This window comes from Mycteria americana, chromosome 5, assembly GCF_035582795.1.
Source record: "Mycteria americana isolate JAX WOST 10 ecotype Jacksonville Zoo and Gardens chromosome 5, USCA_MyAme_1.0, whole genome shotgun sequence".
In the NCBI taxonomy this organism is placed as follows: domain Eukaryota; kingdom Metazoa; phylum Chordata; class Aves; order Ciconiiformes; family Ciconiidae; genus Mycteria; species Mycteria americana.
This window is the reverse complement of record NC_134369.1, coordinates 20,736,951-20,762,711: the sequence shown is the minus strand read 5'-3', so window position 1 is coordinate 20,762,711 and position 25,761 is coordinate 20,736,951. Positions and strand designations below refer to the sequence as shown.

The window sequence follows — 25,761 nt, the reverse complement described above, 5'->3', positions numbered from 1 at the left end:
AAACATCAGAGTTGTGCACGCACCTGAAAACAAGAGGAGCTTGTTACCACAGTCAGGGACCTGTAACCCAAGGTGAGAAGGAGATGTAAACTAGAGGTTGGTGAAGCATCAGAAGCCAATGCTGATGAGTTGGATGTAGGTGGAAAAAGGGAGCAGCTTGTGCACTTTTCAACCTGGGCTGGGCAAAGCATGAGAAGATACAGCACAGGAGGTGACAAAGCTCACTCCAGAAAGGTGGTGCCTGACCAAAGAAGGAGACTTGTGCACCATGGCCATTTTTTTAGTATTGGATAGGCATCCATCACAGGAGCAAAATGCAAGTGCTGTGGGCAGGGAGCCACTGGCTTAATCTGTCCAACCCTTGTTGTTGCCTTGTCTCCACCACATCTTTGGGAAGGCTCTGGCGGGCACTGACATGGGGCTCCCCCAGTTTGGGGAACAGGGAAACAGAGCGTGGGAGAGCTGTAGTCACCCGTTCCCCCTCCGCAGCTGCGAAACTCCTTCCCACCCCCTTCCTTGGTGGTGGCGGGTCCCTGCTCTGCCCTGTTTTGCAAAGGCTTTGGTGGGTTTCACTGCGCTGTACCAACTCAGAGAAAAGCTGAACTGAACTTGGCATGGATTGAGGGGGATAGATTTTACCGTTTACCATAACATGCCATCCCATAGATGTGCTGGTAGGACAGTACCATCCTCTGGCAAAGAAGAGGTTAATGCTGTCCAGCTTTGCACTGAGTTTTAAGAGGAGTGCAATCACCCATTATTATTTTTGGTTCTGCTGCATAAAAGCAACTGCTCTTTGTAACCTGCATGGTGCAAAGGACCCATTTCTTCCAGCAGCTTTTAAGAGAAGGGATAAAAAAAAGCAGAGGAAGAAAGTTTGCATTCAGCGACTGCCAGGTTGTCAAGGTTTCCTCTGCTCTCAGACATAAATTTTTTCTTCTGACAGCCACAAGAGAGATTTAAAACCATTTGGTACAAAGTGGAGCTTCAAAAGCAGCAATGTCTGCATCTGATACAAGGTGAAGAGCAGAGCTCAGGACCTCCTGTACGAGGCAACATCGTCATCATCATGGCACACATGGGGGCATTATACCAGGTTTGTGCTTGGCTTGTCACAAAGCTCCCCCTGCTCCCCCTCAAAATCCTGCGCTGCTTTCAGCCTGGCTGCCAGAGAGGCCATGGGCTGGTTTAGCCCTGCCAAGGACATGGGTCAAGTTCAGTCTGCTGGCAAAGAAAACGGCTTTCACGAGGTCATGTTTTTCAACTTCCTCCCCCATTTGCATTGCTTTCTGTTTTAATAAATCATGGAGTGCTGGTGAAATCCACATGTGTCTGATGAGTGTGGGTATTAAACCAACGCTTAAAAAAGCCAAATCGGGCAAGCTTGGTCACTGCTTTCCTGGCCTGGTGGCAATCCTGGACGTGATTATCAGAGTGCTGGTAGATGATTTAACTGATAAAGATTGAAGAGGTAGTAACATATAATTAGCACTGGTCAACATAATTTTCTGGAAAAATCAATCTCAGACAAGCCTGATCTTGTTCTCCATTGGGACCACAGGATGGGTTGCCAAAGGTAACGGCACAGAGGTGATAGGGGAGGCATCCAGCATCCGACTGCTGAGAGTACAGCCAAACGGTATGAATAAAATGAACAGATTCACAGCTGGCTGTTGGCTTGGATGCCAGGAATCACCCAGAAACCACTGACCCAGCAGGTCTGGTTTCATTTTCTGTGCAGACACTTTGACATTACTGAAGTGAGAGGGGATGTGGATGCAGCTGGAGAGTGAAGGGTGTGTGGGAAGGGGACAGCTCTACCCCAAGCCCAGCTGTTGTCCCCAAGAGCTCAAGGCTGCAAGACCATGTAGGTGAACCAGCACATATGGTCTGTCTGTCCCCTCTGGCCATCGTTCCTCAGAAGGAGGCTGCAGACATCTTCTTAGTAGCTATTTGATTCAAATGCCTAACAAATAGCAGGAGGAAAGTCCCTGATGCTCAAGGCACGCAAGCGTTCCTCCGTTCCCACCAGCAAACTCTCCAGCCACGTTTTTCCAGCAAAAGCAGGGAAATCAAGGCTTGGCAATGTTAGTCTCTCAAAAAAACCAAGCAAAAAGCTTTCAGGCTTCCATCATTGATCATCAAGAAGCCAAAAAGGCATAAAAGTAGAATTTTCTTCCCTTTGTAAGTGACTTTTAGAGCCACAGGGTTGATCTTGGAGTGCTAACAGGTGATGTGCCATAAACTGGCTCACAAAATGGCCCAGCTCCTGCAACATGCCCCACAGGGCTGGCAACCTCCAGTAAGCACCAACATCTCGCCGTGCCTAGCACCTGTGGGGCTCCAGCCTCAGGGCTGCCTGACATCCAGCAGCCCCTGTTCCTGTGCACCTGTCCACAGCATGTCCCACAGCAGCAGCACATTAGCTCTTTTGGCGGCCAACAGAGGCTCCCACACTCAGCACAGAGAGCACAAGGGAAAGCAATCTCATGCCCTGCACGCTTATCTCCCAGATAAAACAGCAAGGCACTTTTGTTTATTGAGTGCTGACGAATGGCACTGTCTTGGCTGCAAGATCGGCCTCCAGATCCCACTCCAGGCACAGCTGCTGGCAGGGAGCCTTTCGGCAGGGCTTACCCCCTCATCCCAGGGAGAAATTGTCCCACAGCATCCCACCATCTGCATCTACCCCCACACAGAGGTGGCATTGGATTTATGGCGCATTGCAGGATAGGGAGCATCACTCTCTTTCCCTGGGGTGTGAAGCTGAGCAATGCCAAATTGTGCTGTTTGCTCTGGGATTTTACAGTGTTCCCCACTGTCCACAGCTCGTTCATTCATCTGCCCTCCCAGCACTGGCAAACAACTAAGGGAGATCTGCAGCCACATTAACTTGCTTTGCTGTTTCTTGGGAGCAGAAAGGTGAGATGGCTCCATGCTGCCAGGCTGGAGGGTGAAGTGGACACCAAGGACACTGCCATCCTGCCATGGGAGAAAATGAAACGGCCTGACCCACAGGGAGAGTCACGGCTTCCTGGGCTCACTGCCTCACCAAGTGCTGCCGCCAACTCCTTCAGGGCCATGTTATTTTGGGACCTCAAAAAGCTGATGGATCCATTTGTGACTGCCTTTGCCTTTCAGCCATCATTGATGCAGAGCAGTTGTCACAAAATAGCCTGTTTAAGCAGCAGGATCTTCTTTTCCCTTCCTGGGCTGCAACCAAATCATCTGTTGTAAGGGATTTTTGAAGGGGAGACACGGTGTTTTCTTGGTCATCTCAATGCACCAGGATGGAAGCCTTGCCAGGATTGTCACTCAGCCTGATGCTCCTGCAGTGCATGGAGGATGTGCCAGGCCCCAGGAGCCAGTAATCTGCAGTCTTGGGAGGGAGCAGCTACAACCAGCATCACAACCTGTGCTTGTTCTCAGCTCTGGCCTTGGGGAGAAGCTAAGAATCACAAGGGTTTCCTTTTTCTCCAACCTGGAAGGAAGACAACCAAAACCATTTGTCCTGAGCCATTGCTGCTTCCAGAGGGAGTGAAATCCTCCGAGGACTGGGCTGAAGAAGCAGCAAAGCAAAGATTCATACCTAAGCTCATGTCCTCCCCCAGCTATCCTGTTACCACCTCCCCTGGCCAGCTCTCCTGTCCTACTTGTCACTGTAATCTAAAGCTTCTTTCATCAGCCCAACAAAGCATTAACTAGAAGCCTAACCACCCAGGTTCATCAGCCAGGTCCCTTCTTCACATGGTGGGGAGAGATGGGCATCTCCATAGGGTCTGCAGCCACCCCCTGCATGAGTCCCACTCTCTCCTAGACACCAGATTTGCTGTTTCTAAACCTGGTCATGCTAAATACCTCCAGAAGACCAGGTCTGGCTCGTGGCAGAGACCTGGCAGAGCCAGTGTGGCTGGGACACAGCTGGGGTTACTCAGATCACTGTGCATTGCCACCTCCTGTTCATACCCAAAGCTTTGAGCTCTTGGTGCTGCCTTGGAGCTGTCCCACGGGTGGACCTGCAGCACCCTGGCATCTTTTTTTATCAGGAAAAAAGGTTTTCTGCATTAGGAAGGAAGAAAACTCAAAAATTTCTCAAGCTATTTGTGTTTTTATTAGAAATACCAAGGTTTACCCTTGCTGGTTCAAGCAGAGGGCTGACAGGGTGGTGAAAGCCTGGAAACTTACAGCAGCTTGAGCAACTAAAAGATGAGGAATATTAGCTTGCTGTTTTCCCAAGTCACTCACTAAATGTCTGCAGACAGCATCCCTCAAGCTCTTATGTCCCGTTAGCTAAATCAGACCTGCCCAACTTCTCCGTGACATGTGAGGCTGTCCCGTATCCCCTGTGACCCACCCATATTCCCTGTTGGCCTCCTGCAACCCAGCATCTGATGGCCACACAGGGCCTGCCCCAAGACGTGGCTCCATCTGGTGAGCACATGGGAGCAGTGCGCCGGACTTTGTGTGCCCAGCCAGGAGATGCCCAGAGATACCTCCAGCTGCAGCTCTCTGCTGAGATGCAGTGAAAACAAGGCAGAGCGGATGTTTTCAAGCTTAACATGTCCAGGGTAGAAATCCTGTCTCTCCCTTTGGGCAGTGCTGCCTGGTTTGTTATGAGTCACCATTGAAATTCTCAATCCAGGAGCGAAGCTTGGCCACATGGCTCCGAGGAGGGGTTCAAGCAACAGCCGCCTCCAACCCATTCAAGCATGGTCTCCCCTTGTCCACAGGGCAGCTTCAGCTTCAGCAGAAGCAAGACTTGCAGCTGCCTTGCCTTTCTAGAGAAATCAAGTAGAGATGTCTGATCTGCCCCCTCTGCCTGCTTTGTTTCTCCACATACTCTGTTGCTGCTGTCTTATTCATCTCCTGCCTGAGAAAGGCAGCCCCAGTCTCTCACTCGTTCCATGTGGGAATGCATTCAGCTTTCTGTATTCGTTTTCTTTTTAGAGGATCTTTTTCCCACTGATTTAACCAATTACTTTCTGAACACAACATTTATATTTTGACCTCAAACATCTCACAGCAATGAGGCAGCATTAGAACTATGCACAGCGGGGAAAAAAGTACCTCCTTTTGCTTATTTGCAGGTGATATTGGATTATTTCATTTGGTGCCACCTAGTTGAGAAACAGTGGATGGCAACCATCTATTCACAGTCTTCATCTCTTCCCCAGAGATGTAATACTCTGCTGTAAAAAGAATTAAAAATACTCTGTAGTACTCATCTCTGAGCACCCTTGCACATTTTCCAGTTCCACTATCTCCTCTCTGGAAAAGACAAGAACTGCACTGGTGTTCAATGAGCAAACCAAGCGGAAGGATCTTAGTCTCAGGCTCCTAAAGCAACCTTCTGCATGGGTTCAACCTACAGACCTACTGCAAGGCAGGACGAGTAGAGGCTAAATTTTCCACCATCATGGTGCCTACCTGGTTTCTACATTTCCCAGTCAATGAGTTCCTTCAAGGTAGCTGAGAACAGGAACAAGCATCAAACTATCTCTGTGGATTTTCAAGCCACATAAATTTACAGAAAAATAGTGCTTTAAGAACATACAGTTTATTTCTGCAGAGTTCAGGAGATGGACACACACTTAATTGTAGCGAAGACTGTTTTCTTCATTTTAACAACATACAACTGATAAGCATGGTGGGCTCACTTTGAGGCAGCCCTGGGCTGGGGCTCTGATGCACCAGTGTCTGAAAACCAGCCCCACACCTTTCCCAGTGAAACCTATTCTTGGCTTTAAAGGCTGAAAACATGCTGTGATCCTCCTTTTGCAGGAAAAGGGGAAAACAGTGAATTTAAGGACCATCAGATTTCCTTTCCTTTTTAAAAGCAAGAGCAGCATGACACTGTCAGGATGGACATCGTAGGGTACCAAACAGCAGGAAATCTTATCAATTGGCAGGGTATCGTCTAATGCTCCCTCAGTTTTGTATCAAGGTCAGTAGGTTCATAGCTGAACCATCCAGTCCTCAATGCACCCCAGGTATCTCCTTTCCCTTATCAGAGCAATCCTATAGATGTGCTGAATTTTACAGTATTGCTGTCTGGCCACAGTAAACAGCAAACTGAACACAGCCCCTGCAGGCTCCCTCCTACCTTCATATTTCTTTCAAGTCTTTTACTGGGAATTATATAGCATTTTCCTGCTGGGACCGTGTAAACAGTTTAACCCCCTGCAGGGTAAGTCAGGCTTTGTCACACAAGTTTGCCTTGTGTTTTTCATAGAATTAATAAACTGATTTGAGCTTTGCCTGGGCTTTCATAGAATGTGTTTTTCATAGAATTAATAAACTGATTTGAGCTTTGCCTGGGCTTTCATTTCTCAGTAATTTATTTTATTAATCTTTGCAGGGGCTGGAAGCATCTTACCTGAATCTGTCTCCTGGCAGCTAGAGGACTGTCGTGGTTAGCAGAACCTGGAAGTGGAGGGTGGTATGTGGGAAACACTGTTCACCTCCCAGGGCCACTTGGTCATTCTGCTGGAGATCTGCAAGTTTGTGAAGTAGAAAAGGGTTTAATTATGAGAGTTAAAGAGGTATAGATATTACAGTCAAAAAAGGAGGAGAAAAAAATGTTCCCACTCCCAAACAATTTCTCCCTTTATTTTTAAATTTTTTTGTAACGAGGCTTTTCCTGGTTGAAATTTATTTGGGGGAATTTTGAATGCATCAGGATTATGCACAGTAAAAAACACAAAATCTGCCAGATCATCAGTAGGACACTGTAAGGTGCCTAATAGGCACCAGGAAAAGCCAGATAGCTGGAAAGGGAAAGAGACTACTCCAGTATGGAATGAATTTATGAAAGAAGCCAGAAAGGAAAGCAATCTTTTGATTCAAAAGATAAATGCCACATTGGGGTTTTTTTTGCTACTTCAACCATCTGCTGCAACTGTAATCAGCGTTTCCTGGCTATAGCAACTACAGGCTTATGAAGGAGTTACTGTGCCTCAAAGAGATAAAGGTAACACACCTGAAAATAACATGCTTTCTTTTGACTCTCATCCAGCTCAAATATTTGCTGCCAAGTCAGCTGAAGGAAAGAGCAGTCGGATGGTTGCTCTGATTTCCCACCAGCACCTCCATATCCTCAGCTGGGTGCTTGCTTCGGTGTCACTGCAAGCAGAAAACCAGATGCCAGCGAGGTGGCCCAGCGCAGTGGCTGCCACTCAGCGGTGAAAGACTGGAGATAACAATACTTGTCTGGGGTAGTTACTTAACTTTCCTTAAGTTATCGGCCAAAATCCTGAAGAGCTGTTCTACTGATGATACTGTCTAGGGTTTGGCATCTCCTGTCGCCTGGCCTGGTTGTAGCCCATATGTAGAGTAACCTAAACACCTAGCACTAACTAACCTCCCTCTCTCCTAGCCTAATCTGTTATCTGGAAGAGCTGTAGCTCTGCTGATGCCTGCATAAGCCCTCCATAGAGTCCAGCCTACCTAACCCTTACTTTGGCATTGCTTCACTCAGCTGTTGCCTGGCTGTCACAAACAGAAAGCTAAGTGCAGCCTAGCTTCATCCTGTTGTAGCTGTGGATGCTACCTTATGCTACCTCTAGACTTCCTTAGCCTAGCTTTGCCTAGCCAAAAGCCTCCTGCACCTTTGCCAGAGGCCAGGCTAAGCCTACGCACTGTCCCCTCTAGACTAGCCTTGTTGCTCCCTAGACCTGCTCCACCTGAGCCCTAGTCATATGCTCAGATAGTCAAACCCATGCCCCGAATGTTGTTTCCCAGCTTTGCCCCACTGCAGCAAAGCCAAGCTACAGTGATACCATTAACTCAGCTGCAGTCTGTCCTGCACTTTGCAGCCAGCAGTATCCAAAGAAGAGCTCTTCTCCCATTTCTGCGCAGCACGGCCAAGCTCACCTGTGTCTTTCTGCCAGCAGGTTTCAAGGGACCTGGCTCTGTCTAACACCTCGAGGCATTTATGGATTAGCAGACCATGCTGTGAAAAAGTTAAGTGCTTATTTTATTCCCAGTGAGAGCAATATGCCCAAATGCATCTCTCCAAAACTGGAGGAAAGAACAAATACCTTGTTGGTATACATCAAAATTACAGACAAGAACATATGACACAGACTACCAGAGAAAACGTACGTTCAAAAGAGAACTGCTGACTTGAACCCAGCATGAGACTTGAGGGGCAGCACAACCTAAGAAATCAGATCTGAGGAAGTCCCTAGGCCCAAGGTGACAACTCAAGTCTGCAAGTCCTTGTCCAGTGCTCTGGACTGGACACTAATCACTCCATGGGCTGAGATGTTAGAATGGCCTTAAAAAAAAAAAAAAGCAGAACGATGTTATGCCTCTCTTTCAATAGTACTGATGGCAGGTCTGAAACATAGGACCAGGGAAACCACTGGTGATTCTTCAAAGGGGGAAGAAAACACCAGGATTTCTCAGACCTGCACCTGCAGGTTGACCTTGTTGCAGCCTGGCATTTTTATACAGACTTTTGTTTTTCAGACTGAGAACAGCCCTTTAAATATTGCTTAGAGAGTGGGATATGCTGAATCCAAACCTGCCTTGAAAGAGTTGAATTTACATAGATGACAGTAGTTTTTCAAAAAGCTTGCATGAAATTTCCCACTGTCATTAGTGGGTCATTAGCTGAGGCCCATTAGGAGATGGGGAACAGGAAGAGAAGGGCACCTCAGTAGTCAATGACTGAGCAGTTAAAAAGCAATAAACACTTCCAGCCTTATACAAGTGTTCAGACTACAAAACTGGGACGTTAGCTCAGCACAGTTCATGCCAATCCCACAACAGTGCCTATTTCACAGCTGGTCAGACCGGTTTTAAAAATGCAAATTTAAGTCATGCTTTTCACCAAACTTCACAAGGGGTCACACCTTCTACTACTACACGGGCATATTTCACTGGGAGTATGTGAGGAATATCCCTTTGAAACTGCAAGGGAAATTTTACTTTCACTTAAATTAGAGTCTCTCCCAGAACATCAGGGTTATGGATTTTTACTTATTTGTAAAATAAAACTGGAACTCTGTCAAAGACCAGCAGCACGTAGGTCTCATCTAAAAAGCCTGGCAGGTGCAGCAGCCCAGGGACAATGCAAAATTTTATTTGTTCCAAAACAGCTTTTGGAGCAAAACCAAAAAACAAGAGCAATTTTGCTAGAAATGAGTTTCTTCTCTTTCCCCCACTAATACTTAGGTTTTGTTTTGGGTTTGAGGGAACTGGAAGAGATTTGGCAGAAAATAGAAAACATTTTTACGGGGCATACAGTTCACATTTTCATGTGAGCAAAACACATAATTAACAGAAATAGCTGAACAGTCCCCACCGCACCACAGGCCTTCATAACACGGCTGCACCTCCCATTTCCCATCAAGCACTGGAGCACAAACAGACCCAAATGCTCACACCCAGAGTTTCCAGCAGAACACAGTTTCAGGAATAAGTTATAAATAAATATACATAACATGCGCATTACTTCATTAAAGGCTACTTTAGCCACTACTCAACTGACAGACTTCAGTCTCTGAATTTCTCCATGTTTCTGAAATCTAAAGCCCAAGGTCAAGAAGTGGAAGTACAGAAAAGGCTCATAAATGCACTCTAAACTGCCTGGGATTGGCAGAAGTGGCATGTGAGTATAGACCCAAGAGAGCTCAGTAGTCTGCTCACAAGTAAATCAATGTCCAGCTCCTTGGGAAAACACTGGTCTTGAGGTGGGAGCAGCCCCAAGACGTTGTCACTCTGGGTACGCAGAGGGACCCTGTACGAAACCCAGTTCTTTCTGCTAGGTGCTACATCATAGCTATTGCAGAGTCCTCAGTGCTGCTCTCCTGCTCCAAGCCCACCCGGCGGATAGACTCCCTGTATTTCTGCCGTCCCAGCTCAATGATGGTGTCAACCTCATCAGCAATGTCCTGGCGGCCACTCTCTTTCATGGCTGTAATCAACTTGCTCACGCAGTCAGGATCCTCCGAGTTTTGCTGAGCCCATGAGAAAAGCATGTCCAGGATCTGCTTATCAAGGTCCTCTCTGAAGAAAGGTGGAAGCACAGAAGTAACCAACACACTCTCCTGACTTGCAACCCAAAGAGGCCTTACCTGAGTGCTAGCCCATGACTGGAGCCCCAAAGAAGCCATCCAGATGCACAAAGCACTCAGTTGGCCTGCCTTTTCCCCACCCATCATACAGGAGTTGCAGTTCCTGCACCAAAATATCTCTGAAAAATTTTTTCCTAATGGAAATATCAAATTAAAGCATTTTGGTTTGAATGTAAATTCCCCACAGGAACAGTAGTTTGGTCATAACAAGTCTCATTCTCTCCTACTGCTCTGGCTGTTTGGTCAGACTGCATGTCCCATGACGTACCACAAGCTCTTTTTGAATAAAAATTATATTCACAATTAATGACCACTGCTCATTGTCAGAGATGGAGTCTGCCCAGGAATCCAGATCACAGAACAAAACAGGAATGCGACTCATCTGAACTACAAAGCTCATCAGGTTTGTAATTTCCCAGTTTTGTTTTTCAAACATAAAGCTTTGTTTCATAAAGGAAAGAGACAATAATCAGTTTTCCATAAAAAAAGGTAATGTTTTGAGAAGAACCATTAGTCAACCCATCTTTTATCCAGTGAAACAATTCCAGTGGGAAAACTTTCAACCAGCCAAGCATTAATTTATACTATTACACTGCAGATAGATAGATATAATGCATCACTGTTGATCACTGTGTCCTATCTTACCTGTTATTGTATCCTATGCGCTCAATCTGCTGATAGGTCAAGCCCAGGTTCAGGCCGATGGTCTGCCAGTCAGCTCCCACGCGCCTGGCAATGCTCAGCAGATTTGCCTGTGTCAGGTAGCCAGTCTCAGCATTGCCCAGGTTCAAGGGAGGGAAGAAGAAGCCATTCAGGGGACCGGGGTTCTCACCCCAGCGGGGTTTCAATTGCTGTGTCACAGAGGAGAGAGAGAGAGAGAGAACATGCTAAACAACTTGTTTTTGTATGGGAGAGTGTCTGGCCATTCAGTCTCCACACTGAAATTTCCTTCCTCCTACTAGGGACTAAGGAATGGCTCGGGGCTGAAGAGTCAGGCTGGAAGAAGCAAGGAGCACTCACACTGGCAATGACCAGCAATGCTCACTGCCTCGGAAAAATATCAAATCATAGCATTCACAGTCATAGCTCACACTGGAAATTTCCTTTCTTGTTTTTACAGAGCATTTTTCAATGAACCATCTCCCCAAAGCACATTTGCCTCAGTGGTAAGAGAACACTTAGTCTAGATTTGTAGTTGAGGTTGTAAGTGTCAGAAAGGGATGTGAGATCATGGCACATGATCTGAAGGGAAGCATTCAGTCTACGAAGGTATTTATTGTTTATAGCTTCTCAAAAATCAATTACATTCCATAAGCAGAAGTTGCATTTCTCACTGTAACATACAGCCTAGCCTTTAAAGACCAGTGGCTCACACCAGAATACTTGTACTCAATGCCTGTATTCAAATCCAGCCTACTGACTCATCCTAGACCTTTCTTTTTTCCTGCTGGGTGAGCTGTGTGACTAAGAAATTTATAAACAAAACAGACACTTCCCTTAATTACAGAGAACTTCCTCCTGTTCTACATCCCTCATTCATTCAAAGGATCCACCCCCTCTGACCACCCATCCAACAAGCCTGTGCTTGACAGGCAAGATGAGCAAGAAAGTTGGAGACCACTCCCAGCTATTCATGTTTCTCTTTTCAGAGGAACTGAAAAGTTTTCCCACTCATGGGGAGTGGGAAATCTCCACCATGACATGGTTGGGCAGCCATTTCTTGCAGTCATTCATTGCATCCATTCTCATGGAGGAAGACAAAATTAGCTGAGCAGGAGGGCTGTGCTCTTACCCCATCTAGATTAATTTTTCTGTAGGAGACAAAACAACTCACAGGCAGTTTGATGGGCAGAGTAGCAAGCCAGAGGGAGTCTGGTCCTTTCCTCCTCCTGCTGGCATCTTCAGGGATGCTCTTGGGAACTGCCCCTCGGTAGAAAGAGACCTTTGCAAACAGAAAGAATGCAGTGAGGCTCAGATTCAAGCACAGTGGCCAAGCCTGTTTGCACCATGTCTTTTCTGTCTGGTAAAGAATGAATTCAGCATTTCTCAGCTATCCTCTGTCTATAAATATGGCCTCCCAATTAAGTGCAACTGGGAGGAGCACTGAGGTTCTGCCATAAAAGCTGGACTCACTGCCAACACCCCAAGAGTTAATGGCAGGAATGTAAGTTGGAGAGCTAAGTGATGAGTGGTCCTTCCAGACTACTATTCTTGTTTATTCAGGGTTTAGTCAGTGAAATGCAAAGCCAAGGGAAAGAAGGGAGGAAAAGAGTCATGCCCGGCGCTCAAAGATTATGATGAGGAGCATTGTAAAAGAAATTATGAAGATGAAGGAGGAAACAAAAATTCAGTGTAACTGGTTGCTCACCTGGCCTTTTACAGCTTGGCCTTTCCTGTCTACAGGGGAAGTCACATAGATTTCCTTCATGTTCTTCAAGTGGGAGTAAAAAATAAATGAGAGACGTCCATCCACACAGTCGGGGCGATCTGTGCAGAGAAGCAGCAAACACTCAAATTGTGCAGAAAAGTGTGCCAGCTTTTCAAGCCTGGCCAACAGCCCATCATCCACTAGCATCCTCCATGGTACTATCTACTCCTTCTACTCGTGCCTGAAAGAATTGTAACCCCCCCTTCCTTGCTGGGTGACACAGGAAAGCAGAAAACACTGGCCGTGGAGAAAGCAGGTCCTACAGGTGAAAAAGGAGAATGGCCACAAGGTGGAGATCAAGTTCAAGAACAGAAGGCAAGGCAGGGCAAGACATTCAGATGGAGTCAAGTCCATCCTTGGCACTTCCCTCCTATCCTTGGTCCATTCTACACGTTGGAGGGTAGAATCAGCTGCAATAGCATCCTGTAATGCACAAGAATAGGTCACCTATCTCTTCACCATTTTTGCAGTGGGTGCAGAGATGGGAATAGAGCTACAAGTCAAAAAATACAATCAGGTACAACATTCATATGTATAATTATCTAGAAATTAAGTTAGAGTCCAGCCTAAATCAGGACAGAGGGACAGACTCCAGCCTCATGAACTCCACTGAAAGACCAGTGCACTTTATTATTCTCCATAGAGTTGTGCTTAATTTACACCAATGAAACCGAGCTGTACATTGAGGTTTTGCAGAAAATGGCTCAGTTTGCAGCTGTAACGGGTCTGGACACATTGAAGCATAAAACATGATCTTGAGTTTTGGTCCTGCTCCCTCTTTTTTTCTCTTCTAATGGCTCCATTAGGGGGAATTCTTTGCTCTGGATTATTTCAGAAATACCTTCTCAAAAAAAAAAATCTTTATATGTGTTCTCTCAGAAATGGGCAACATTAATTAGATCACCATGGGCATTCCAGTACGGTGTCAAAGATGCCAGGAAAAAGGCATAGCTGGCTGCAGAAGCAGATCAGTCATAAAATAAACACACTTAGCTATTGCCCTCTGCAGGCTACAACAGCACGAGAGGAAATGAAAGCCTGCAAACAGCACTTTCATAGGGAAAAGCAGACACAAAAGTTGGGTGACCAGAGAATGTGACAAGTTCAATGTCCATGGGCTGGCTGCTGTGAGTAGTGGGTGAGCTGGAGACAGGGAGGAATGCCATGGAGGAGTACAGCCCCCAGCAGAAACACACCTAGGGCTAGAGAAGCACAAGAGGTAGGAACAGAAAGGAGCCCAGTACTACCATACCCATATCAATGCTGATGCCTCGCTCAAAAGCTGCAAAAAATTGCTCTCCCTCAAACATCTCCACCATGTCAGATGGCTCAGGTCCTCGATAGCGGTCCTGCAGCTTCTTCAGCACTGGGTCAACCTGACAAGGATGACAACACAGGACCCCATGTTTGGTCTGAAGCACGTCTGTCCCCTGACCCATGTCCCTGTGCCCAGTCACTCACCCCCAACAGGGAAAATCCATTTCACATGGAAAGGATGTAAACAAATGAACAAATACCCACCCCCTCCTATCCCAGGTACACTCACTACAGACAAGGAAGTGGTGCTCTGAGTTTTGTGGCTTCCCTATTTCTCTTCTCAAGTAAAAAGCAGAAAAGCCTGTGTGGACTAACAAAGATAGGCCATCCCAAAGCTGCCATTAAAAAAGCATTTTCAGCAATGTCTCCATCTTTTTAACAGGTCAGTAACCTTCAAAGACAGGGAAGGGTTTACTTGCTACCTTATCCCCCTCACAGTATGCCATTAAAAGACATTTTCTCTGCAATAAGCCACATGCTATAATAGCACACAGCTGAGGACACCAGAAAGCTCATTCTGGCTTTGCAGCCTGTGATCACACTGTCAGACCTGCGGTCTCAGAGACAGTGCAAGAGTAAGCCTAGAGCCGAGGTGTCTATTATTCTTTCTATTTGTAATAGTAAATCTTCTCTTTCACCCCATGACCATCCACTGAGCCCTGATCTCACGGTGAGTGCCATTGTTGCCTCTTCTGGAAACAATTTTAGCTCAGCACCCAAGATACAAAGAATCCTTACAGATGTTTATGCCCACAGGTCATTTCAATACAGGAGAACAAATGAAGAAAAAAAGGAGCAACCAGACCAGAGGATTACGCAGAGAGTTGGATACACAGCCCAGTTCTGGCAGTCTGATAAAATAACTCTCACCTCACTGAGATGCACTGTCTGTCAAGGTACATGCCCTACAAACACCGATGCACACTTACTTTGCTAACATCTGAAGCAACAATGCTGAGGGCTGATACCCCTAGGGCACAGGCAGCACAAGAAAATGCGTGAGTACTTCCCATCTCCTTCCATACAAAATCAGCCAGATTAGTTCAAACTAATAGCATAAACTAACCTCATGTTGCACTGAAGCAGATTAAGGAGGGCTCATACGTTCTGTTCCACTGCTTGAACTGTAAACAGCAAGGAACATGAGGAAGAGTACCATTTCTAACCACTCCAGCTGAAACCAAAGCAGTGCTTCTACCCACACTACTAGCCCATGTCAGACAAGTGATGTGTTAACTTTAATACCTTTGACTGAAGCTTAAGCCAGCATGTTTTGCCTCGTGTTTGCTGGATGCTAACAGCACGCACATGGCCAGTTACTGTGGCTCAGCTGATCTTAGCAGTCCAGTCCTCAAGGTTCGCAGGGGAGGAAATCACTGCATGGCATCCACCACTGCATAGAATGAGTTTTCCTTCTTCCCCCAGCTCCCAGTGAGCCAGTATCACACTACCAACACAGTGTGGTGACAGCATACCCCAGCCATCACCCTGGGGCAGTGAACAGGACTATTTGGTGCACTGCTGCCCTTACATCCTACAAAGGGAGGCCCAGGAAGCTCAGGAGCAAGGCAATGCAACCCAGATCAGACCTTGTGCTTGGGGATACACTGTAGCAGGACTTGCTCGGGGTCCTTCTTCCTCTGCAGAGCAATGAAGTTCACCTGGTACATACGCAGCCGCTCATAGACTTTCTTGGCAATGCCTCCAATGTAGGTCTTGGTGGTGTACCACAGCCAGTACCTGGCAGAAAAGGAATTAAGAAAAAGGAGGGATCCTGCCTAGGAAGAGAAGCCAGTGTCACACCCACAAGACTGTAAAAAATGATGGGTAGAGACAAAGTGCTAAGCTGGGCCTGACTTGCAAAGGGAAAAGGCAACAGGTAGGGTTAATGGCATGACCCCTGGTCAGAGTGTGGGAAAAGCAAGGTAGAGGATCAACCCATCTTTTCCTCAGGACTAATCCTGCACTTACCAGGAGAAGTGGGTGACTTCAAACACTGCATAAAGATGAGTGAATTCCAGCACCACCTGACCGGTAATGTCATCCCAGGTTTGGCCCTCCAGGTTGCCATGGAGAAGATGCAGCCTTGACCGATCCAAATTTAGCCCTAAGGACAACAATAATCAAGAGATACTATATGCAGCAGAAGCCTTTATTCATGGCTTTACAAACCCAGCCACAGTTTGGGGTGATTCACTTTTAAAAAGCACCAAATTAAGGCTCATGGCCTTCTCTTCAGCATCCAGGACTGAACTTTGGTCAAAGAAGAGCAGCAATAAAAGGATGAGGCTACCCCAATGCTTCCAGGATATTCTGGCAGAATATGCAGACTTAAACTGATAGTGTGCTGATTTCCACCAACAGATTCATTAGACAATTCCCGTCACCAACATCTAGGGTAATTAAGTTCTATCCCTTTCTGAACATACATCCCACAGACTTTTCAATCCTGATGCACTTCAGACATACAAATACAGGTAGCGGTACAATGAAGGCCAAGCCGCACCCAAAAAGAGTTTACTTCTTCACAAGAAAGCCAGGAAAGGTCAAAGAAAATAGGAATTAGGAGACACAGCATACTCAGCATGCAAACAGAGGAATCCCTGGCAAGGCTGAGGCTGTTTGTAGCAGTATTCAGAGTGGGAGATGGCTTAGTGTATGATTGTACACTTTTAACTGCAGTGGCTCAGCACCTGATTCATGAGCAAGAAAGTAAGAGAGAAGGCAGACCCCTGGAGGCAGCATCTTCATTACCTGTTTCAAGCTATTCCCAATCATGAATCAAAGCCCTTTTACAAAGCATCCCTCAGTTGGCAGGAGTGGCCCTCCAACCCGTCATACCAAACCCAGCAGTCTAAATACACATCCAGTTCAGCAGAGAAATCCATTTGCCAAGGCCATTCTCCCAGCTTGTGCTGCTGGTCTGTGAAGCCCAGCGGTGGTCTGCTAGACCTGAACTACCTTCAGCTCCCACCACCCTGCACCACCACTCACTCTGCAGACACACCTTGCTGTTCCTGCAGGAAAAGCAGCAAGCTTTATTATTAATAGGAGAGGCAAACAAAATTCCCAGCTTGCCATTTGTGGTTTTCCACATATGACGTTTCTTTTTGCCAATTTTGGGAATAAACTGACCTGTGACCCCGGGCGGGAGGGGCAGCTGAATTCTCACTGGCCTGAGAAAATCCACCAGGGAGTCCTGGGAGAGGCAGAGCAGGGGACTGGCTCTGCATCCTGCCTCAGCCGTGATTTCCTCTATCTCTTCTGCAGAGACCGACAACACCTGGACGTGGAAGACAGCACGGCGAGCAGAGCAGTCAGGCACCCAAATTCCCACATCACTCAGTTCCCCCAGCACCCTGCAGGCAAATGCTGCTCTTGGCTCAAGGCCCAGTGAGAAATGGAAGCACAATGAACTGCGGCTGAAGTCTGCTCTAATACTGGTGTCAACCTGGCAAGCTGGGACAGACCAAGGTATTACAATAGCATTTAGCACTATCTAGCAGCTCTACAGAACAATTAATTTTAGTGGGGTGGCTTTAGAATTAGATCCACATAAAATAATCCCCTCCAATCTCACTCACTGAGCTGTTCTGCCAGGCTCAGTATGTTCTGCAAGGGAACAAGAGGCAAAATCTCCTTGTGTTCCCTTCACAGCAGCTACCTGCTGATCTGCCAGAGGGAGCACTGGCAGAGCTGTGGGAGATCCCTTTCCTACACAGGGCAGCTTGGAGCACAGCCCATTTTGCAGACAGGGAAGCTAAGACAGAACGTGATCTGAGATGGGTCAGCCCATGAATTACCCATCTCAGAGACGAATTACCCTAGGGCGGACATCTCACCGTTGGCTCCTCTACTTGGCATGGGACAACAGATGCACTAGGGCTTACCAAAGCTTGTTTTTTAAAGTATGCATACCTGCAGCTTGACACTGCGAGTCTCTTCAGTGACTCCAGGAGGAAAGGTGACTTTGATGTTTGGATCCACACTGGAAAAGAGCAATGTCCCCTCTGTTGGCACTTTGCATTCATTTTGCACAAGTCGAGACATAACAAGGAACCAAGAGAAGTGAAGGACACTACAGCGAGCCACGTGCTTCTGTAACGAAAGACAGGGAAGAAGAGAAAGCATATAGGCATATAACATAATACAATAAAGGCAGGAAAATAAGTGCCAGTAACAGCTGAGCAGATGAAAGCACTAGAACAAGGATGAAGCATGGCAGGCTGCAACCTTCAGGAGACACACCTCCATGAGAGAGGAAACCTGGAGCTGAAATCCACTACATTTTATAGAGCTGGTCAAAACACAGCTCATGAGATGTTTCAAATGGGGTCCTCTTGGCTGGGCAAAACCAAAGAGGAATGATGTGTGCCACTGGTCATTGCAATCTGCTTACCTTTGATTTTCTCTTCTGCTCCACTCTTGTTCTCAGATCACTCCAGCTGTGCCCACTGAAGGTCCGAACTACCACCTCACGCTCATGAAGGGTTTGAGGGGAGGCATATGGCATCCAGATCTGCACCTCCTGGCAAAAAAGCATTCCCATGAGACACCAATAAAAAGGATAAAACCAAGACTAGCTCTGCTCTGTGGCTTCCTGTGCAGACAAGGGGGAGGGGAAAGCATGGCCTGCATGCAGGGAGTGGAAGAGGAGCTAGGAACCTGCTCTGTCCTGCAGCCTCCAGGGAGGTGACAGGAGATGTCAGGTCCACTATGTAGTGTGATGGCAGGAAAAGTTCAGCAGCTTGTAGGCAGAAAGGGCAAAGCAAATTTTGCAGTGAGTTGCTGTCAGCCATGATGGGGCTGGTGGTGTAAGTACTCACCAGCTTGAATGAAAACCACACAATCAGACTTTTAGGGAAGGGTGCAAAGCATTCTGCTTGCAGGCTAAGGCCAAATGCTGAAACAGCACTTATCTGGCACAGGAGAAGGGTTGTGAGTGAGGAAGGTTATAGCTCAGCTCAAGCAGGAGCAGTGGGGAAGGCAAAGGAGCCACACCAGCACAGTGCCAGAGAAGCTGGCTGTGTCCTTTCTGAGTCTTTGCAGTGGGGCTTCTTTGAAAGGCAGTCCTGCAGCTACTTAAGAGCAGCAGCGATGGGGGTAGCTGTCTCAAAAGTCCCAAAAGACACTCTCAGAAGACTCTTGCCAAGCTGCTGCAGAGGCAGATTGATCAGGAGGTGGCCTGGATGTGTCCTCACCTGCTGGAATTTGACCCCATGAGGCTGCAGCTCCAGGACTCTACTTAGCAGGATGTCATGGTGTCTCAGCTTTACCCACTGAGGGTCTGGTGCAAGGGTTCGGAAGTAGATCCGCAGAGGGTCAGAGGCAGCCCCCGGTGGAAAGTAGAAATGGATGCCACAGGCCAGGACCACTTTGCAGCCTTCAGAGGTGACAGTAAAGCTTCCAGAAGAAATGCATGAATGTATGACACCCTGCAATGACTTCAGCCCTCCAAAAATCAACAAAAGATTCTCCTGCATTGTGTTTGACAGGCCTACTGAGACCATAAGCTCCTGTACACATGTGCAATACCCACCATGCACCAGTCTTGTCTGGGACCTTCTTACACCACTGTAATATAAATTCTTAACAACAGAGGCTTACCAGTCCTCTCCTGATGCAAGGAAGAGTCTTCGTAGCCCTCCGGCACTGAATTCATCTGCACAATAAGAAGGTTTGGGTAGGAGGAGGAGACAGAGATTACTTAAATCAGGGTAGACAAGAAAGGCTGAACTTGTATTTCAGTTTTGGCTTAATCCTAATCCAATAACGAAACCCTGCTTACACTGCAGCGGGCTTCAGATCAAGCAGCAGCAGGAGGACAGGAAGAGGCGTAGGGGTCCCAAGATGCACTGGAAATGCTGACTCTCCCCCAGGAGAACTCAGAAGCATGGGAAATTAGAAAATATTTCAATCTACCACCCCTGCAGATCTCAGGACCATGTTGGATTGCCTGGGGCCACCCCCGGGAATCAGCGCTTGCTCTCGTGAACACGAGCACCATTGGAAAACCCTGCTCAGACTCCTCTCATTCATCACCTTCATCTTGGACAGAGCTGCTTCTCTGCAGCCTGGGAACTACAGGAAAGCAGGAGGTAACTGCAGCACAGAGCAGAATGACCTCTTACTGCTCTCTGTCTAGCAGGAGCCACCACAGCCTTAGGGCCATGCAGCAAGTCCAAGAACTGGTGCTCACATCTGCTAAAAAGGCTGGACCCCTTTAGGGGCCTCTCCTGATCCGTTTCCCATTTTCACTTCCACTGTAAAACCTTTCCTAGCAAGCCCAATTCCAGGGACCACTGAGCCCTTCAGACTGGGCTTGGGCTCGTAAAAACAGAACTAGTACTGTCTGTATCCTTACAACCTAATAATTATTCCAGACAAATAAATACTGATCTGATTCCCCCCTGCTTGTGTTCTCTAATCCAAACCCAGCCACGCCATGCTGGGCTGAGTGAGGGAACAGTTGGGCAGAACCCACAGAAGCAGAAGCCTTGCAATTACCAGCCTGCGGGGATGGCTCAGTTTCTCCTAAGGGATTGCCTCGGAGGCACACGAATGGCGAGGTCTGGATCTCGGGGGGGACAGCACGGAGGCAATTGTTCTGCAGATCAAGCCTGGACAAGTTGGGCAGGCTGGCAAGCAAGGCAGGGACTGTCACCAGGAGATTGCTGTGGAGATGCAGCCGCCGCAGAGACTTCAAATTGGCTGCAGGTTACAACAAGAAGTGACCCCCCATCCATGCTGTTAATTGCATTGCACATCAGCTCTAACCCCTCTGCCACTCTCCTCATCACATGTACACACACACACGCAATAAGGGAAAAGCACAAGAGCCCGACATCTCTTTAGCTCACAAAATAAAGGGGTCCAGGGAATTAGCTGAGAGGCAACACAGCCTCCTCTGTCCTCTGCTTTTCAGCACCCAGCTATGAGTATGGATGTAAGATGCTTCCATAACAGCATCAATGACAACCCCAGGCACAAAGTAATAAAGGACCCAAGAGCCAGGAAGCTGGGCAGCAGAAGTCAGAGCCCAGTTCCGTGGACTGGTTCACACGAGACAGCATGATTTCAAGCCCAGATTTGCATCCCATTAAACCCCAGCTCTTCTGTTTCCAGTCCCTGGTGCTACCCAAAACCAGCCAGGCCAGATCCTCGGCTATTGTAAATTGTACTGAAATCTTAGCAGTCTTGCTGATCCACAGAAGCAGAAAGACTGGTCCAGAGAGTCAAAGGGACTGACTGAACCAAGCATGCTTCTTCTGGATATCCCTTCCATTTGGCTCTAACGTAACAAAGGGTTTGTGCTAACAATTCTGGGGACAGAGAACAAGGGCCTCAGGGGTCCTAGACTGCACCAAAAGCTCAGCAAGCCCATGTCCTTCTTTTCCCCTAGAAAATACTTACCGAAGGAGTCTGGGATGCTTGATAAGCGATTCCCAGAGAGATCCAGCTCTATGCAGTTGTGCAGATTCCCAACTTCTTCGGGGAGGACTTCCAAAGCATTTTCTGAGAGATCCAGGTCCTGCAGCACTGCCAGCTCCCCAATGCTTGGAGGTAAGTCCTTCAGCTGATTTTTCATAGCAGAGAAGAAAGTCAGCTTGCTCAGAGAGCCGAAGTCCTCAGGGAGTGCCACCAAGCTGTTGTGGCTCACCAGGAGCACGCGGAGGCTGGGGAGGTGGAGGATGCAGCTGGGCAAGGTGGAGAGGCTGTTGAAGCTGAGATCCAGGTGGGTGAGACACCTCAGGTTCCCAAGGTCTCGGGGCAAGCTTGTCAGGGAGCCATGCTGACAAGAACCAAACTCATCCCTGGCATGGCCACCTGGGTGTGGAGGGAAGTGGAAGAAGAGGTCAATATGCTACAGGGATACCTCACCAGCCTCACTCCTTAGCACAGAGACACAGAAGATGGGGAGTTACTGATCATAATGAGCAGCACTGATTACAAAGTAGTCATAGAAAAGTGGGTTTTCTGCTCCTTGCCTCAGTTTCCTGATCAGTGAAAGGGGTATAATGGTAAAGACCTGTTATGAAATCAAGAGATACTGCAGTCAACCAGTAGAGCTCTGCTAAACACATCTAGAGTCTCAGAAAGAGCTAGGCCACTCCACACATCTCCTACCCCTCAGCAGGGTGGCCCATACCCCTCCAAGCCTCCCACTCTCCTTCCCCACCAGCAGCAGTGGCCAACACACAACACTTTATGGACTAAGGAGACACTCCTCACCCACCAGGCTTTGCACATGCTGTTGAGGGTTGAACAGCCCTGAGGACTGAGATCTGCCCTTGCAAGACTGGAGAGCAGACGTGAGGAAAGCAGTGAAAATGTGGGGAAAAAAAAAGCGGGTAATTCAGTATTTGTAGGCCAGAGAGCATAGAGAGGGAAGGATACAAGTCCCCCACCCCAGATTGTGACGCTCAAACTGGAGAAGGGCTACACCCATGGAAAGTAAGTCGAGCAAACAAAAGAAAACTCCCCAAACTCTCCATTTCTTCATTGTTTCCTACTCTCCCTCCACTGTTGTCTATTTGTATACACGTACAGCAGAGGGCACCAAACATTTTTTATGCTGCATAATGGTAAAAAATGAGAACAATCAAACTAACAGATACATTGCACTTTGTACATAAGAAAATCTCAGTAAACTATTTTATTGCACTTCAGGATGCTCAGGGTATGTGTACATCTCACAAAACAAGCCTGATAAAAGGTATTGCCGTTATCCTCACCTTACTAAAGGGGGAAAAGACAAATGAAATTATTTGCCACACGAGAAATCTGTGGCAGATATAAACCTACCTCAATCTTTTCAGTTTTCAGCTAGAACCCTGAATTCTGGCCACAAACTCCCCTTTTTTTCCTCTTATTTCTTTTTAAAATTCCACCTCCCAAAAAGCAAATTATTCAGTCTGATACAGAAATTACACTATTTGTATTGAGATCCTTCTACAATAAAGAGATGAGAAAGTCAAAGAACGATCTAATGTTTATAGGTCTAACAATTATTACAGCTTGCCAAATTACATGCATGCCTTGAGTCACACTTTTGATAAAATGTTGAGCAGCCTCTTCTGATCTGTCTTGAACTCTGCCAAACCTACGCTCACTGACATTAAGCAAGGATTAAGCTAGGATTCAGATCGAAATGCAGCAAAGACAGCTCATTATACTCCCAAAAATGAAAGAGGAGCTGAACATTTACCAAAAAATCCAACACCTTTCAATGCCCCTCTCCTTGCATAACTGTGCAAAAAACGCTCTTCTTCTAGAGGATGGCTAAAGAAAATGTTGCAGCATCAACCCAACCAGACTCCAAAAACCAGTCTCCAGGCAGCTGTAGAAACAAAGGAAGGAAATAAGAATCTAGAAGCTGTATCTTGTTGAAATCTGTGTGCAGCTCTGAGCAAGACTAAGAACCAAAGCTGTAGTAAGGGGCACTAGAACAAAACAATTCCAAGGGCAGATTGTCCTGCAGATGTGGAGACAAGGATAAAAAAAAAAAAAGCTGAGCCTAGAAAAGTTGGGTGGTGACAGGCTCAGGAATTTACCTTTGAGCACCAGGGATTTCAGGTGCTTCAGATTAGGAAGGATGCCCAGCGTGGTGCCAAGGAAGTGATCGTTGCTGCTGAGCCGGAGGAACTCCACCTGGACCACCTCTCCCCGTCGCCTCTCGAACAGCTGGAGGAACCGGTGGCAGCCGTCAGGATAAACATCCAGGTTCAGCCTGTTGTCTGCAAGGCAGGAGCCGGCAAGCACAGGAGCCCCTGAAGCCCCCTCCCTGCACTCGTCCCCGAGCCCCAGCAGCTCTGCCATCTTTTGCGTCTCGTCCACGGGATCTGGACATGCCCTGACTTGCCAGGCAGGCAGGCACTGGCAGCACCACGAGGCAGCAAGGACAAGGAGAAGGAGAAAAGATGGCTCTGAAAGAGAACACAAGTGCATGATGAAGGCCTCCTGCCCCAGCCCGGAGCAGCTGGAAACAGTTTATAATCACAACAAGAGGGCAGGAGGGATTACACGTGTGTTACTGAAAGCTTTGTGGGCAGAGAGCACAGAAATGTAGGGTGACAGATGCTATCGAGGCTTTTCCTCCTAAGGAAAACCTCTGAGTATTCACAGCCGACATCTCAGCAGGGAATGGAGCAATTATGCACCATCAGAATAAATAGCAATACTAACTTTAAGAGATATAAATGTAAATGCCTATGCTTTATGCAGATTTCAAAGTGCCTTAGCGGGAAGCTTTACAAGTGGAGGTGGAAACCAGGGCAGGGAGAGCCAAGCCAGGAGCAGAGCCCAGAGGGTGCTTGCAGGCTGCAACAGGTCCTCACCGGGTGCCGACGGGATAAAAGTGAGCATAGATGAAAACGGGCAGCACAGCAAACGTGGCAGGGCCAGGGAGGGGGTTAGAAAAGGCACGTCCATGGCACAGGAGCACTGGACTGCACAGTGGGACTGGGGGTCTTGCAGATTTGCCTCTGCAGGGATGCTCTAATGCAGCAAACCGGGCATGAAGCCATGGCTATCTAGTTACCAGCTAGTCCTTGTTTCCTCCCCTCACCGCACCCTCCATGGATAAAGAGAAAGGGGAAAAGTAGATATCACATAGTGCATGCTAAGAAGGATTTAAATCTAAAGGAGCAGAGGTATGAAATCAAACAAATTAATTATTTGCCTGCCTTCTTAGTGTGAAGAACCCTTCATCCACCTAGGACTTCCAGAATCAGCCACTATCATCATAGCACACTGGTAGGACAAAGATGAGCTGAGGCACCATGCTTGTTTTTATACCAGTAGTCACATACTTCCAAGTCCCCCATTTCCTGGTCTTTCCACTTCCTTTATCTTTTGCAACTCCTCCTGAGCTTGGCAATTAAACTAGCTTATAATGTGAGTATCAGGAGTTCTTTTTAAACCCTGCCATGGATCAAATAGGGGACTAGAAGTTTCTTTTGAGTGAGTGATGCAGAACTACAAAAAACTTGTAACAGCTTTAACGTCCAAGGCCACCAGAAGCAAGCTAATGCCCCTGCAACACCCTGAAGAGCTGTGCTTTTTACTGTTAACCTGTGGGACATAGCAGCACTGGTCTTCCCAAGGCACAGTCTGGGGCAAGGTGTCACACCCAGCTCCCTGAAAGAGCAGAAATCTTACGGACACATAAGGACAGGAAGAACAGGTAAATGGAAACTACTGCTTTAGTAAGGAGGTATTTCTTACAAAAAGGCTATACGCAACACATACACAGCTCTCTTATGGATATACATAAGCAAAAAGACCATCTGCTATAGCTTTGTAAAGGTATTGATGGTGAAGGAACCAGAGGGCAGCTCTGAACTGGCCAGGCTGGAGAGGCTCAGAGACCACAAACGCAGCCTCAGGCGTGCGTACAGGACGTGGGCAGGCACCCTTGTGCACAGGCATGCACACGTGCACAAACATGCACATGTGCACATGCACACACACGCACTCGCCCCGGGCTGTCCTCACCTGCCCTGCCACCAGCTCCGGCAGCCCCAGGCCCCCATCACCCCACAGGGCCCCTGAGCCGAGGATCAGCCCCTGGGGACCACCCCGGCAGCACCTACAGCCGAGCGGCCAGGCCACATGCACTGCGCCCCGTTGAGCACAGCCACGCTTCTCTCACCCCCTCCGCACCCCGTCCCTGGCACACCAAACCTGGGTCCCGAAAGCCCGGCCGTGCTTGGTTTGGCTGGGCTCAGCCCAGCACAGCTTGGCTCAGCTCAGGCACTTCCTGCAAAGTTTGCAGCAAGCTGCACTGCCGGGGCGGGACGAGCCCGGAGGAGGTGCCAGATGCAGCGGGACAAGGGGCAGGCTGCTCTAGGGAACCAGGCCCAGGCATCCCGCTGCCACCAAAATGTCACAAAACGAGATTTTCCTAACGCCGCCATGGCCTTGGCACCCCAG

General features: G+C 47.7%; 1 protein-coding gene across 11 annotated transcripts; it reads right to left on the bottom strand.

Moving 5' to 3' along the window:
- Positions 1 to 768: 768 nt before the first annotated feature.
- Positions 769 to 25,590, bottom strand: PIDD1 (p53-induced death domain protein 1). 11 transcript variants are annotated; one of them, XR_012775876.1, is made up of 20 exons: positions 25,492 to 25,590; positions 23,382 to 23,753; positions 21,241 to 21,654; positions 20,335 to 20,538; positions 19,435 to 19,489; positions 19,029 to 19,230; positions 18,227 to 18,355; positions 17,746 to 17,925; positions 16,963 to 17,110; positions 15,799 to 15,934; positions 15,417 to 15,567; positions 13,763 to 13,886; positions 12,451 to 12,569; positions 11,917 to 12,024; positions 10,728 to 10,933; positions 9,885 to 10,014; positions 6,980 to 7,951; positions 6,377 to 6,494; positions 5,068 to 5,189; positions 769 to 3,481 (listed from the first exon to the last, which is right to left on the bottom strand). XR_012775876.1 is itself a non-coding variant. In XM_075502370.1 (16 exons), exons 2-16 carry the CDS (start codon positions 23,644 to 23,646, stop codon positions 9,777 to 9,779), a joined length of 2,679 nt encoding a protein of 892 aa, XP_075358485.1. In that variant the 5' UTR covers positions 23,647 to 23,753; positions 25,492 to 25,590; the 3' UTR covers positions 7,958 to 9,776. The 11 variants fall into 11 exon arrangements, 2 of the variants coding, with proteins under 2 accessions (XP_075358485.1, XP_075358486.1); XR_012775878.1 differs by lacking the exon at positions 5,068 to 5,189; XR_012775875.1 differs by lacking the exon at positions 769 to 3,481 and having other exon boundaries at positions 4,112 to 5,189.
- Positions 25,591 to 25,761: the final 171 nt, after the last annotated feature.